The 15,818-nt window shown below is 46.3% G+C and overlaps 1 protein-coding gene across 1 annotated transcript in view; it reads left to right on the forward strand.

Moving 5' to 3' along the window:
- LOC122541325 (complement C4-A-like) overlaps positions 1 to 12,763 on the forward strand; it is a 155,384-nt gene extending 142,621 nt beyond the window's left edge. Inside the window, exons 38-40 of the mRNA XM_043677991.1 lie at positions 6,678 to 6,761; positions 11,399 to 11,531; positions 12,476 to 12,763. Of these exons, the coding sequence (XP_043533926.1) occupies positions 6,678 to 6,761; positions 11,399 to 11,531; positions 12,476 to 12,617 (359 nt within the window). The 3' untranslated portion in view covers positions 12,618 to 12,763. The remainder of the gene's footprint in view (positions 1 to 6,677; positions 6,762 to 11,398; positions 11,532 to 12,475) is intronic.
- Positions 12,764 to 15,818: the final 3,055 nt, after the last annotated feature.

The raw sequence follows: 15,818 nt of genomic DNA on the forward strand, positions 1-15,818 counted from the left end.
CACACACACACACACACACACACACACGCACATATGTAGCCACACACACACGCAGCCATGCAAACACGCACACACATACTCTCACACCCACACATGCAGTCACACGCCCAAACACAGCCACAAGTATGCACACACGGGTGGGTTGGAACAGACCGAGAGAAAGTGCCCCCACTTGTAAAACACGCAGCCATGCACACACGCAGCCACACACACATTCTCTCACACGCACACATGCAGAAACATGCCCACACACAGCCACACACATGCACGCACACGCAGACACGCAGCCACACACACAGACACATACTCTCACACGCACAAGCACACATGCAGACACACGCCCACACACACACATGCACGTAAACACACACGCACACACAGACACACAGCGACATACACACATACTCTCACATGCACACATGCAGACACATGCCCACACACAGCCACACCCACACACACAGACACACATAGATACACACGCAGCCACAGACACACACAGACACGCAGCCCCACACACACAAACACACAGAGACACAGACACATAGACACGCTCGCACACAAGCACACACACAGGCATACATACTCACACACACATACTGACACACACACCGACACACACACTCTCACACACACACAGACTCAAGCACACACACAGACAGACAGACAGACAGACACACACACACACACAAACACACACACACACAGCCACACACACAACTTTTTACTGCAACTTTTTGACAGGTTCCACCTCTGCCCTGTACACTACAATGTTGGAGAGATTATCTGGGGAAGAGGGTTTAGGGTACACCTCCGTGTAGTCCTCCTGAAAAAGTGTGGGGAGAGAGAGAGGGGCTGGCAGTTAGTCATTTGGAGATTGTAAATGAGCTCCCATCAATGTCCAGTACAACACTCAGCAACACTTCAGTAAGCCGAGTTCATTTTTAATCACTGTAAGCAAAAGGCACAATCAGTGTTGAAAACACCTCTTTGATGTAATGTTTCTCTCGAGACCTTGAGATCTTCTTCAGATAATCTGAAATGCAGATAATTGATTTTCAGTTAATCGAGGTTCCTCTGTACACGATTTCTATTCAAGTAAGCATCCAATGTCTCTCCTGAATATCTTACGCACTGTCTCTGCCACAATCTACCAGGCAGTACTTTCCATAACCTAACCACTGGCTGTGTGAAAAGGTTTCCTCTCACATCACCCTTGCTTCGTTTATTATAATCTATGCTGTATCGCTCTTTTTTATCTTTTACAAGTGGGGGCACTTTCTCTCGGTCTGTTCCAACCCACCCAATCATGATTTTGAAGACCCATATTAAATCTCAAGTCACCGCCTTCTCTCCAAGGGGAACAGGCCCATTTTCTTCAGCCCGTCGTCCTGACTGAAGTTTCTCTTTCCTGGAACCGTTCCTGTAAATCGCTTCTGCACTCACTCCAGTACGTTCACATCTAATGCAGCAGCCAGAACTGTACTCCAGCATTCAATGTTTCACCCGACAAAGGCTCATGATTTCAGATAAACCTGCCAGACCATAACCTGGTGTCGTCTGACTTCTGGCCAAGTTTAATATCACCTCCTTCCTCTTGTTTTCTATGCCCCTGTTGATAAAGCCAAGAGCACTGCAGGTTTTAGATTAGATTAGGTTTCCTTCAGTGTAGAAACAGGCCCTTCGGCCGAACAAATCCACACCGACCCTCCGAAGAGTAACCCACCCAGACCCATTCCCCTAACCTATATTTATCCCTGACGAATGCATCTAACACTATGGGGCAATTTAGCATGGCCCAGTCACCTGGTCTGCACATCTTTGGACTGTGGGAGGAAACTGGAGCACCCAGAGGAAACCCACGCAGACACAGGGAAAATGTGCAAACTCCACATAGACAGTCGCCTGAGGCAAGAATCGAACGCTGGTCCGTGGCGCTGTGAGGCAGTAGTGCTAACCACTGAGCCACCCGTAAAGGATTGCCTAATGATGACTTTTGATTCCAGATTCTTTAATTGACTTTAAATTCCACCATCTGCCATGGCGATCTGAACCCTAGACCCCAGAACATTAGCTGAGTTTCTGGATTAATAATCTAGTGATAATACCACTAGGCCATTGCCTCCCAGTTATTTTATGACCCACATTCTCTGCCTGTCCTGCTACCTTCAATGATCTGTGTATTTGTATCACTGCAGTTCTAACTTGTCTTCGCAAAAGCATAAAAAATTAGTCAGCAAAGCAAATCTTGTTAAATTGACTGATTTTGCGGACAAGCTGACAACTGCTCAGTAACCTGATGACTGACAAACTATGTCAAGTGCCCTGGAGCCTTAACCTTCCAGAGTGCAGTATGGGAACATTACATTGCTCATCTGAATACATTTTAACTGCCCTGGCTAATGGGCTTGAAGTAGCTTAAACCAAATCGATGGAAACTTTCAAAGAATTTATTTCACAATATGCTAAGACACAAGGGCCACGGTGGGTTATTTTTTTGTTTAGAAATCAGAGAGGTCATACAAAGTTTTTTTTTTAATTTGATTGATTTTCGTCACACGTACAGTGAAAAGTTTTGTTTTGCATGCAGTACAGGCAGATCATACCATACAGAGTGTGTGAGGGAAATAGAACAGAGCAAGGAATACAGTGTTACGGCAACAGAGAAGGTGCACAGTGAATGAGGTCAACATTAAATTTTAAATCTGAGTCTAATAACAACAAGGCAGAAGCTGGTGTTGAACCTGTTGGTATGTGTGTTTAAGTTTTTTTTATCTTCTGCCCGAGAGAAGAGGTTGGAAGAGATTATAATCTGGTGGGGGGGGGGTTAGGTGAGAAGTGTAGATGGAGCCAGTGGATGGAAGGTTGGTTTGGGTGATGGACTGGGCTGCGTTCACAACTCTCTGTAGTTTCTTACAGTCCAGGGCAGAGCAGAACATGAAGAATCTGGATAGGATCAAATGTCCTCAAGTCGAAGCAAAAAAAGTCTTTTTTTTCAGGCATGGTACCAGTTTCCGCCTCTTCCACCCTTTCAGTCACTGATTTCCAGGTCCTGGCCAGCGTCTGACTGAAAATACTCCCTTGTTTCCCCACTGGTCCTATCTGCAAAAACTTTAAATTTAACGTCCCCTGGTTTTTGACCTCTCTTCTGAGGTCAACGTGCCATTGCATACACTTCCCCTCCTACTTTGAAATAACTTAAATTGAATCATTGCTCAGTTTGTCCAGTTCAAGATGCAGCAGCAACAATTGATCTGATCTCTCATCCAAAGGTCATTGTTCAATACTGGGTGATTATACAGTTACAGAATTCTTACGGTGTGGAAACAGTCCCTTTGGCCCAACAGTCCATACTGACCCTCCGAAAAGTAACCCACCCAAACCTATTCCCCATTACTCTACATTTGCCCCTGACTAATGCACCTAACCTGCACATCCCTGAACACTATGGCAATTTAGCATGGCCAGTTCACCTAACCAGCACATCTTTAAATTGTAGGAGGAAACCGGAGCACCCGGAGGGGTTAATGCCGCTGCCTCACAGCGCCAGGGACCCAGGGTTCGATTCCACGACTGTCTGTGTGGAGTTTTCACATTCTCCCCGTGTCTGTGTGGGTTTCCATCGGGTGTTCTGGTTTCTTCCCACAGTCCAAAGATGTGCAGGTTAGATGAATTGGCCATGCTAAATTGCCCATAATGTGCATTGGTTGTGCAGGGTTGATGGATTAGCCATGGGGATGCAGGGTTATAAGGATGGTGTGGGTCTGGGTGGGATGCTCGCCGGAGTGGTGTGGACTCGATGGACCGAATGGCCTGCTTCCACACTAAAGGGATTCTATGATCATGACGAGCTATTCTCCACCCTCTCCAGTGCAGTCCCATCTTCCTTACAAATGAAAGATTCAAACAGTATGCAAGCTGACTAATGCTGTACCATAATATCAATGATCTTGGCTAATGAAGGAAAGCATATACTGTGCCTTCTTAATCACCTTTATCGATCTACCTTATTACCCATGAGGCTGTAGGGTTCAAGGTCCGTCTGATCCTCCACTCTGTTAATTATCCTTCCCTTTATTGCGTACTCCTTGTCGAGTTTCCCAAAACTTCCCAAGTTTGGATTCCATTTTCCACTTTGCCGCCCAACTCATCAAACCATGTGTATCCTGCAGTCCAAAGTTTCCTCCTCATTGTCAACCATGCGGTAAATATTTATGGTATCTCCTAACTCTGTTACCACACTTGCCGACATTTGAATCTAAATCATGAAGATATTCTTGTGTGCTCTGCCCAAGTATTTAGCCCCTTGTCTGGCAATACACCATACTGAGCCACCTTTGTGGCTGATGTTTGTGTCAGCAGTGATTTGCCTGTGGAAGCAGCAGTGTGAGGAGGCAGGTTCCAGTCTTCCTCAGCTGGAATGGAAATTGAACCTGGGCTCTTGAGTTCATTCTGCAATACAAGACAGGCATCGAACCAACAAAACTAACCGGCCCCTGAAATTGCTAATGTATGCGACAAGCTAAAGGGATTGAGCCCGCTACTGGAAACAGCCTTCCAGTTGCATAAAATGTCTGGGAACCATTACCCGTTGCTCCCTATCGCTAACTCAACTTGGGATCCAGTTTGTCACCCTTCCTTGGAATTTAAGAACCTGTGCATTTTTGGAACGGTTTACCAAGTAGGAATCAAACCCGGGTCCCTGGCGCTGTGAGGCAGCAGCCTTAACCTCTCCGGGTGCTCCGATTTCCTCTACCCCTGTCTAAAAGGCCATACAGACCACATCCACCACACTACCCAAGTCTTGTCGCCTCCTCAATTGCAAAACATCAAGTTAGCGAAAAGCCAACTTCCTTTGGCAAATGCCTGTCGCCTTTCATCGATGCACTAATACCTTGCTCAGTCAGCTTTCAGTTTCTGAATCGAATCTAATATATTTTGCCCACAGCTGCAGGAAAGGTAAGTGGCCATTTAGCCATAAGGCAACTGGACATGAATTGCTCTGAATATATCCCTCGTAAACATTTGAAATCTTCTCTAATGTCTCCAGCAGCATTTATTCAGAGGAAAATTAAGAGCTTTTCTTAATTTAAACATATGAACGAGTTCACAAGACTAGTGTTCACAGTCCATGAGAAGATAACGATGAGATACCTTCTTGACCCAGTTTGTGTGGTGTAGTTAGACTCGCAGTGCTGATTGAGAGAGCAATTCCAGCATATTAAGCCTGCCATCCTAAAGGAACACCTTCTCCCAGAGTGAAATGATCGTCCGATGGGGATAGGTTTGGATGGCGAACCTTGTATCCACTGGAATTTAGGAAAATATTCTGAAGGATTAGGAAAGATATTAATTCCTGCCAATTGTTATAAGGTCTTTCAAATCAACTCTAATGTGAAGTTACTACATTTCTGTGATACGACTGACAAATTGTTTAGATTCCAGAAATAACTGGGGGGACATGGCCACATGGAAACCCTACAGTGTGGAAACAGGCACTTCAGCCCAACTAGTCCACACCGACGAGTATCCACTCAAACCCATTACTCTATATTTACCCCTGACCAATGCACCTAACCTACACATCCCTGAACACTTTGGGCAGTTTAGCGTGGCCAATCCACCCAAACCTGCACATCTTTGGATTGTGGGACAAAACCGGAGCACCCGAAGGAAACCCATGCAGACACTGGGCGAACGTGCAAACTCCCCACAGACAGTCACCTGAGGCTGGAATTGAACCCTGGTGCTATGAGGCGGCAGTGCTAACCACTCAGCCGCTGGTCACATCTTCACTCTGTAATTGGTTTCTGTCACTCTTCCCCTGGATGTAAGAATCTGCACTTAAACTGCAATCTGTTTTAATGTTTTACATCCTGTTTTGCTCACATGGAGGTTGGCTGGTTTCATCATTTGTTGTTTTTTTCTTCCCTAATAATGCAATGGGCCTCGTTACTACCTAAAAACAGAAAGTATCTAACCTTTTCATACTAACTTGTCATTTGCCTTTCTAATTCTGCAATTGCTGAAACAGGTCAGAACACGGTCAGGTCAGAGTTCTCCTACTTCTTACTCATAACAACCTTGGGTCTGTGGCTAAACTAGGCCCTTAAAAATGTCCTTTATTGAAACGCTTACACCCACTGGAGTTTTAGCTGACTCGATTGAATTGTTTAAGATCCTGAAGGCTGTCGGCAGGGCGGATTGTGGAAAAGACCCTTTTCTGTCTCGGGAGAGTCGCGAACGAGAGGTCCCGGGCTCAAATTCGGGGATCTGTCCATGTAGGACAGCATGACGTTTACTTCTCTTATAGAGAGGGCAGTAAGCTATTGAAATTCTGCTCCTCAAACAATGGTGGAACACGAGATGTGATCGGACTCAATTTATGGTAGATAGATAGATTCTTAATCAGCGAAAAGGGGAGGAGGAAGTTGATCAAGGTAGGTGGGATGTCGAGTTATCAGATCAACCGTAGTTATATTGAGTGGTTGAACAGTCTTGAAGAGATTGAGTGCCTTGTTTACATCTTAGTTTATATTTTGCTATCCTGCAGAGCACATTGTATGTATTTTATTCCAGGAGAAGTAGTTACACTTTCTTCTATATCCTATCCTATACGTTAGGGTTAAACGCTCAAAGTTTCCATTTTTCTAACCATCCTTTTCTTCCATTTGTCCCAGCATTTGTTGTCAACCTGTTGGGAATCGATACAGTAGGGAGTTTCCAAGTTTACAAAGTTTCCATCACAAAGAGGATTAAACTCGGTAAGTAACAGAAAGAAACCAACACCGGCCTAGCACCAGCAGATTCGATGTTGCCTTCCAACGCTCCGTGCTTAGCCTCACTTGAATTCCGTGGAAGCGGCAGGTCAACATTAAAACAGAACAAAATTGCAAACAGGAGGGGCTTCCCCCATCTGGTCAGAGGTTGCGAGATAAAAAACACTGCAGACGCTGGAAATCTGAGACAATGCAAGGAATTGCTGGAGAAACTCAGCAGGTCTGACAGCCTCTGTGGAGAAAGGGAAACAGAGGTAACGTTTCGAGCCCAGCACGACTCTTCATAGAATCCCTACAGTGTGGAAACAGGCCATTCGGCCCAACAAGTCCACACCAACCCTCTGAAGAGTAACATACCCAGACCCATTCCCCTGTCCTATTATTTTACGTTTATCCCTGATAAAGCACCTAATCTACACACACCGTTGAAGACTATATGCAATAACCTAGGAGAAAGTGAGGACTGCAGATGCTGGATATCAGAGACGAGAATGTGGTGCTGAAAAAGCACAGCAGGTCAGGCAGCATCCGAGGAGCAGGAGAATCGATATTTCGGTCATGAGCCCTCCATCAGGGAATCCAAAACATCAATTCTCCTGCACTTTTCCAGCACCACACTTGCAGCTCCAATCCACCTAACCTGAACATATTTGGGATTGTGTGAGGAAACCCACACAGATGTGGGGAGAATGTACAAACTCTGTACAGACAGTCGCTCAATGCTGGAATTGAACCCAGGTCCCTGGTGCTGTGCGGCGGCGATGCTGACCACTGAGCCACCAATGCCACTCAGGCATGTGAGTCAGAATAACTCTGAAATACTGAAGAAGGGTTATACTGGAGTTGAAATGTGAACTCTGTTTCGTTCTCTTCACAGATGCTGTGTTTCTCCAGTATTCTCAATATTTGTGTCCTCTCATCGTTTGCTGATTTTGTTTCAGATTCCCAGCAACCACTGCCTTTTGCTGCTTATCTCATTCAGCGCGTTTTCAAACACCCAAGAGGATATGTTAACCTCACCTTGTTTGCGTTTCTCTTTTGTGCAAAGTGGCGATGCCAGTGTTTGCGACTGCTCTCGGGTTGACTGTATTTCTGCACAAATACAGTCACAATGCGGCGGCATCACAGAATTCCTGTAGTGCGGAAGCAGGCCATTTAGCCCATTGAGTCCACCCTGACCAACACCCTTACACCATCCCCACAACCCTGCATTTCCCTAGACCATCCATGTAGCCCGCACACCTCCGGACAACATGCAAACTCCACACAGACAGTCTCCCGAGGCTGGAATCGAACCTGGATGCTGTGAGGCAGCCGTGCTAACCGTTGAACCACCGTGCTGCCTGCACCAGACTTGGGGAGGCCCTGTGGATTTCTTTCCCCTAAAGTGAACCACGTGGGCTTTTGCAACAAGCAGTAATGGTTACCACGGTAACCATTATAGAGCTTCCATCATATTCCAGGATTTGTTGGCAACCTTTTGGGAATCGATACAGTACGGAGTTTCCAAGTTTACACAGCTTCCATCACAAAGAGGATTAAACTCGGTAAGTAACAGAAAGGAACCAACACCGGCCTAGCACCAGCAGATTCGATGTTGCCTCCCAACGCTCCGTGCCTAGCCTCACTTGAATTCCGTGAACGCGGCAGGTCAACATTAGACAGAACAAAATTGCAAACAGGAGGGACTTCCCCCACCCGGTCAGAGGCTGCAAGATGGAAAACACTGCAGACGCTGGAAATCTGAGACAACGCAGGGTGCTGCTGGAGGAACTCAGCATGTCTGGCAGCCTCTGTGGAGAGAGGGAACCAGGGTTAACATTTCAAGTCCAGCACGACTCTTCATAGAACTCCTACAGCTTGGAAACTCCTACAGCCCAACAAGTCCACACCGACCGCCTGAAAAGTAACCCACCCAGACCCATTCCCCTGCCCTATCATTCTACATTTACCCCTGACTAATGCACCTAACATACACACATCCCTGAGGACAATGGGTAATTAGCATGACCAATCCACCTAACCTAGGAGAAAGTGAAGACTGCAGATGCTGGATATCAGAGTCGAGAGTGTGGTGCTGGAAAAGCACAACCGGTCAGGCAGCATCTGAGGAGGAGGAGGGATTTGAACTTGCGTTTCCAGAGCATTGACCACAATCCAGTGACATGACTATAATATTGCTGGCACTCACAAAGTACGTCCTATTCAAGGACATTTTACCCTCGTGGTCAAGCTTCCATCTCGCACGATATAAAGTCTGCATGTGAGATCTCATTTGAAAAATTGTAAAGAAATCAATAATATTTGCAACTTGATGTGTCTATACATGATGGTTATAGAGAGCTATAAACAATATATTCTGAATTACTTTGAAGGAGGAAAACATAAGCTACAATCTAATGTGGCATCAAAATGTAATGTGAGACCAGCTCACCCGAACACAGAAGCAGAAATTGCTGGAGAAACTCAGCAGGTCAGGCAGCACCTGTGGAGACAGAAAACCACAGTTCACATTCCGAGTCCAGTGACAACTAGATAAGGTGCTGGATAGGCTACAGTATTGTGTACGCTTCTTGAACCCACATTGTAGGAGGGATGTGATTGCACTGGAAAGGGCGCAGAGGTGATTGACCAGGGTGTTGCCTGGCCTGGAGAGTTTTATATATGAAGGGAGATTAGACAGACTGTCACAGAGAGTTTGACAGCATAGAAAAAGGCCCTTCAGCCTGACTGAATCTGTGCTGGTCAACATAAAGCACCTAACTATTTCTAGCCTCCTTCCTATCGGAAGGATGTTTTGAAACTTGAAAGGGTTCAGCAATGATTGACAAGGATGTTGCTGGGATTGCAGGATTTTAACTATAGGGAGAGGCTGAATAGGCTGGGGCTGTTTTCCCTGGAGCTGAGGGGTGACCTTACAGAGGTTTACAAAATTATGAGGGGTATGGATAGGATAAGTAGACAAAGTCTTTTCCCTTGGGTGGGGAGTCCAAAACTAGAGGGTATAGGTTTAGGGTGAGAGGGGAAAGATATAAAAGAGACCTAGGGGGCAACTTTTTCACGGAGAGGGTGATGCGTGTGTGGCATGAGCTGCCAGAGGAAGTGGTGGAGGCTGGTACAATTACAGCATTTAAAAGGCATCTGGATGGGTATATGAATAGGAAGGGTTTGGAGTGATATGGACCGGGTGCTGGCAAGTGGGGCTAGATTGGGTTAGGATATCTGGTCGGCATGGACGAGATGGGCTGAAGGGTCTGTACCCATGCTGTATATCTCTATGGTTTTATGACTCTATAACAGAATGTTTGAGGGACCTGGGTTCAAATCCCGCCATGGCAGATGGTGGAATTTGAATTCAATGAAAAAGAACTGGAATTGAGAGCCGAACAAAACTATGAATCCATTGTGGGAAAAACCCATTTGGATCATGAATGTCCTTTAGGGAAGGAAAGTGCCATCCTTACCTGGACTGGCCTACATGTGACTCTAGACCCACAGCAACTTAAAGCAGAGGAGACTGAGAAGGAACCAAATTGAGGTGTGTAAAATGGTTAGGGGAATTGTCAAGGGTAGATGGGGAAAGAACCTCTCCCCTTGGTGTGGGAATCAATGACCGGGGGCCATAGATTTAAGATAAGAGGCAGAAGGGGATGTGAGGAATTCATTTTCACCCAGGGGCTGGTGGGATTCTGGAACACACTGCCTGTAAGTCTAATAGAGACGGAGAACTCATTGAAGAAGCCTTTACATGTGCACTTGCAATGCCAGGTCTATACGCCAAGTGCTGGAAACTGGAAATTTTGAAAACTCAATCACAGGATGAGGGTGTCGCTACCAAGGCCCAGCATTTATTGCTCGTCCCTTATTAACCAGAGGGGCAGTTAAGAGTCAACCACATTGTTGTGGGTCTGGAGTTAGATGTAGGCCAGACTAAATAAGGATGGCAACTTCCTCCCCTAAAGGACATTAGTGAACCAGATGGGTTTTTCCAGCAATCGATTCTTGGCTTCATTAGACTCTTAATTCCATGTTTTTTTCTCATTGAATTCAAATTCTACCAACTGCCATGATGGGACTCAAACTCAGGTCCCCCGAGCATTACCTGGGTTTCTGGAATTAGAATACTTCGGTGCTTTATTTTGACCAGCACAGAATCAGTGGGCTGAAGTACCATTTTCTCTGCTATAAAGCTCTCTATAACTCTTCTTTGGAACTCATTTGCAGATGAGTAGGTCTGGACTTGGAACATTGCCTCTGTTTCTCTCTCTCTCTCTCTCTCCCCCTCTCTTTCTCTCTCTCTCATCGCGCTCTCTGTCTCTCTCCCTCTCTTCAAAGATGCTGCCAGACCTGATGCGTTTCTCCAGCATCCATTGCAAGTCTCCAGCTTTGAGCGAAAACAGTGTGTGCTTTAAAAGAGAATGCTGGAGAGCCACAATGACAGGCAGCAGCTGCATAGGCCGAAGGCTTCAGAGCGATCAGCATTGGTCAATTGCATTCTGAAACCGGCCCAGCTTGAATAAGGCATTCAATAAACCGCAGTCTGATTGGGCTCCATTTCACGGGCCTACCCCACCAGGCTGAGGTAACTAAGATTATGCATTCTTTCCCCCTCTTTCAAACAGCCAGCGACGAGAGCATTCAGGTGAACGATGTCCGGCACTTCCTCAAACAGATGGCCTGCCCCATGAACCTGGTGCCTCACAGGTCCTACCTCCTCATGGGAAAGGACGGCAAGACCAAAGATGAAAAACAGAAGTACGTGAGATTTTGATGGTCTCAACTGAGTCGTAAGGCAAAACAAACACCTTCCGAACCCACGGCCACTTCTGTCTAGAAGCACGAGGGCAGCAGGTACACGGGAATGCCACCTTCCAAGCCAGTCACCACCCTGACTTGGAAATGTGTCGCCATTCCATCACTGTCACTGGGTCAAAATCCTGGAAACACCCTCCCTAAGGGCATGGTGGGTCAACCCACAGCAGATAGACTGCAGCGCTTCAAGAAGGCAGCTCGCCCCACCAACCAGGGACAGGCAATAAATGCTGGCCCAGCCAGTGACATCCCACAAATGAATACCTTTTAAAAATAATTGGACCAGATTTACTTAGAATATCGGGTCGGCATGGGCGAGCTGGACCGAAGGGTCTGTGTCTGACTGTACAGCTCAATGAGTCTCTGCAGTAGATCCGAGCATCTGAAATTGGGTGACACCTGGATGTAGGTTTGCTCACTGAGCTGGAAGGTTCACTTTTGAATGTTTCGCCACCATACTAGGTAACATCATCAGTGAACCAACGAATGAAGCTTCATTCAGAAGCTCACTGAAGATGTTACCTGGTATGGTGGCGAAACGTCTGAAAATGAACCTACATCCAGAACCACAACCTGAGCTCCAAAACTTCTCAAAACTCTCTAAGGGGTGACACCACTAAGAGCTGCGCATTTTGACCGTGGCCCCAAGTTAGCTAAAAGCCAGATTATCTGGTATCCCGACCTTATTGCTTGTGGGATCTTGCTGTGCACTGATTGGGTGCCCACCTCCAACACTTGTACAACTGATGCAAAGTGTTCTTGCTGTGGGTTGGGATGAGACAAGGTGCTTTGAAATTAATGTTGCCTCTCTCTTTGTTGTTCACCCCCTCCCCCCCACCCCCAATTGCACTGGCCCCACTCCGCTCTGCCAACCAATCACAACGCAGCACCCAGTACATCCTGGATTCAGAGTCTTGGGTTGAAGAGATGCCGCCGCAAGTAAAATGCGACAGCACGAATTTCAGAAGTATCTGTGAGAAATTGGTTCAGTTCATGGATGATCTTCAAAAACACGGATGCCAGTTATAAGGAAAAGCGTTATGGACTTGTCCACCATGCAGCCTGTTGAACTGCTTTATTATCTCTGGAAAAAAATGCTTCGCCTGTGTATCGAATGATTTGTGGCACAGAACTGTCTTGCTTCCACCAATAATGTCCCTGTTATAATTCTTAAACTTGATTGCGATTCCTTCTTCCTCTTATCTGTGTTACCAAGAGAAACCAGCAGAGGGAGATTGTCAACGGATCACTTGGGATACTGGGAAGGGGTTTCTGTTGCGCACAGAGAATGCCAACCGTGCACGGAGGTTGCTAAAATGAGTGAACACTGAGTGACATGCAAGCACCATCCAATGGGAGGAGGTTATTAAAGGTGCTGGGGAGGTGGAATCATAGAGACAACAGCACGGAATAAAACCCTTCGGCCCAACTCATCCATGCCGATCGTAACCCTAAACTACACTAGTTCCAACTGCCTGCTCCTGGCCCATATCCCTTTCCTATTGATGTACTTATCCAAATGTCTTTTAAACATTGTAACTGTGCCCATTTCCTCCGCTTCCTCAGGACGTCCAATCCACACATGAACCAACTTATGTGGAAAAAAAAACCCTCATGTCTTTTTTAAATCTCTCTCCTCTCATCTTAAAAATGTTCACCAAGTCTTGAAATCGCATGTCTGAGGGAAAAGACACCTGCTGTTAACTCTATCCATGCCATGTCATTATTTTATACATTTCTACAAGGTTCATAAGACCATAAGACATAGGAGTGGAAATAAGGCCATTCGGCCCATCAAGTCCACTCCGCCATTCAATCATGGCTGGTGGGCATTTCAACTCCATTTACCCGCACTCTCCCCGTATCCCTTAATTCCTTGCGAGATTAAGAATTTATCAATTTCTGCCTTGAAGACATTTAACATCCCGGCCTCCACTGCACTCCGTGGCAATGAATTCCACAGGCCCACCACTCTCTGGCTGAAGAAATGTCTTCTCATTTCCATTTAAAATTGACCCCCTCTAAATCTAAGGCTGTGCCCATGGGTCCTAGTATTCCCACCTGACAGAAACAATTTCCCAGCATTCACCCTTTCTAAGCCATGCATTACCTTGTAAGTTTCTATTAGACCTCCCTTCAACCTTCTAAACTCTGATGAATAGTTGTCCGCCTCGGGCAACTGACTGTGTGGAGTTTGCACGTTCTCCCCGTGTCTGCGTGGGTTTCCTCCGGGTGCTCCGGTTTCCTCCCACAGTTCAAAGATGTGCAGGTTAGGTGAATTGGCCGTGCTAAATTGCCCGTAGTTTTAGGTGAAGGGGTAAATGTTGGGGAATGGGTCTGGTTGGGTTGCTCTTCGGAGGGTCGGTGTGGACTTGTTGGGCCGAAGGGCCTGTTTCCACACTGAAATTAATCTAATCTAATACAATCCCAGAATCCTCAACAGCTCATCTCTCGACTTTCTACGCCCCAGCAAAAAAAAGTCCCAGCCGTTCTTTAGAACTGAAACCTTCCACTTCCAGCAACGTCGTGGGAAATCTCTTCTGAAGCTTCACCAAATTAATAATATCCTTCATATAACAGGGCGACCAGAACTGGAAGCTCAATGATGCCAGAGGGAGAGAAATGCCAAAAGTGAAGAGATAGAGAGAAGTGCAGAAAGTGGTGGGTATCTACACACCACTCCCTGGACATTATCACCTAAAAACTCTGTGCCCCCCTCCTCCCCCCACATACACTCAAGACATCTAGATATACCGACTCATTGGAGTTTAGAAAAACGAGAGGTGATCTCATTGAAGCATATGTGACTCTTCAAGGGCTTGACAGGGTAACTGCTGAGAGGATGTTTCCCCTTGTTGAGGAAGAGAGGGCATGGTCTCAGAGTAAAGGCCTTGTCTCTTTAAGACTGAGCTGAGGGGGGATTTCTTCTCTCCAAGGCCTGTGAGTTCTTTAGAAGCCCTTACCACAGAGAGAGCTGTGGGAGCAGGGTCTTTGTGTATATTGAAGGCTGAGATCGATTCTTGGTGTAATGTTCTGTAGTTATTCATGAATGTAATCTTGTATCTCTGCCCATAAGTGGAACTCCTCAGTCCTGGCATAGCCACGCAGGATTTGCATTGAAAGCTTTCCTTTCCAAGGTCTATTCAATGTCAATCCACTCAAAAGCACACACACAATACCACACAATAGTGCACAATGACTTAAAAGGCAGGAAAGTGGACATGGGGAATGTTGGAGGGGCCATCATCCTCGTAGTGGTGGAGCAGGCCCATGGGGGTGAATGGCCTATTCCTATTCTGATTTCTTGTAATTTTATGTCCCCTTACTTCATCATTATCTCCCTCCATCCCTCAGGTTTCCAGACAGCATCTCCAACATCCAACACTGGATATGCAGCAATTTCCTTTGGTGTAATATTGGGAAGACAAAAAGCCACTCTCTTGAGTAGCCGAGACAAATTTTATTTCTTACTAATTGACATGTCTCTTGTCTGGTCAGCGCTGGGAGGCTAAACTTGACTGATTGCAATCTCTGTGTTGTACAGAAATGGGATTCTGGTAATGCATGACCACCTATTTCCACCTTGGTAACATTACCTGACCGTTTCCCTGCCTCACTGTGCCTTCAGCTGGAGCCCTTATCCAGGCTTGTGCTTATACCGTGCTGAAGTGTTTTGTCAATCTCCAGACGGGCCTCCCATATTCTGCTGTCTGTAAGCTCTCTCACTGACTTCCAAACAAGAAAAATGAGTGAGTTCCGATGTAGCGTTTTGTAATTATTCATAAATGTAATCTCGTATCTCTCTCCATAAGTGGAACTCCCCAGTCTTGGCACAGCCGCCCAGAATTTGTATTGAAGTTCGTTTGGCCGAACTGGTCCACACCCTTAACAATTTCTCCTTGAATCCTCCCACTTCCTCCAGACCAAAGGGGTAGCCATGGGCACACGTATGGGCCCCAGCTATGCCTGTCTCTTTGTTGGCTACGTAGAACATTTGATCTTCCGTAATTACACCGGCACCACTCCCCACCTCTTCCTCTGCTACATTGATGACTGCATTGGCACCACCTTGTGTTCCGCGTGGAGGTTGAGTAATTCATCAACTTCACCAACACATTCCACCCTGACCTTAAATTCACCTGGACCAGCTCTAACACCTCCCTTTCCTTCCTGGACCTCTCCATCTCCATTAATGACGACCAACTTAACACCGACATTTTTTACAAACCC

The sequence above is a fragment of the Chiloscyllium plagiosum genome, chromosome 37, assembly GCF_004010195.1.
Source record: "Chiloscyllium plagiosum isolate BGI_BamShark_2017 chromosome 37, ASM401019v2, whole genome shotgun sequence".
NCBI lineage: Eukaryota > Metazoa > Chordata > Chondrichthyes > Orectolobiformes > Hemiscylliidae > Chiloscyllium > Chiloscyllium plagiosum.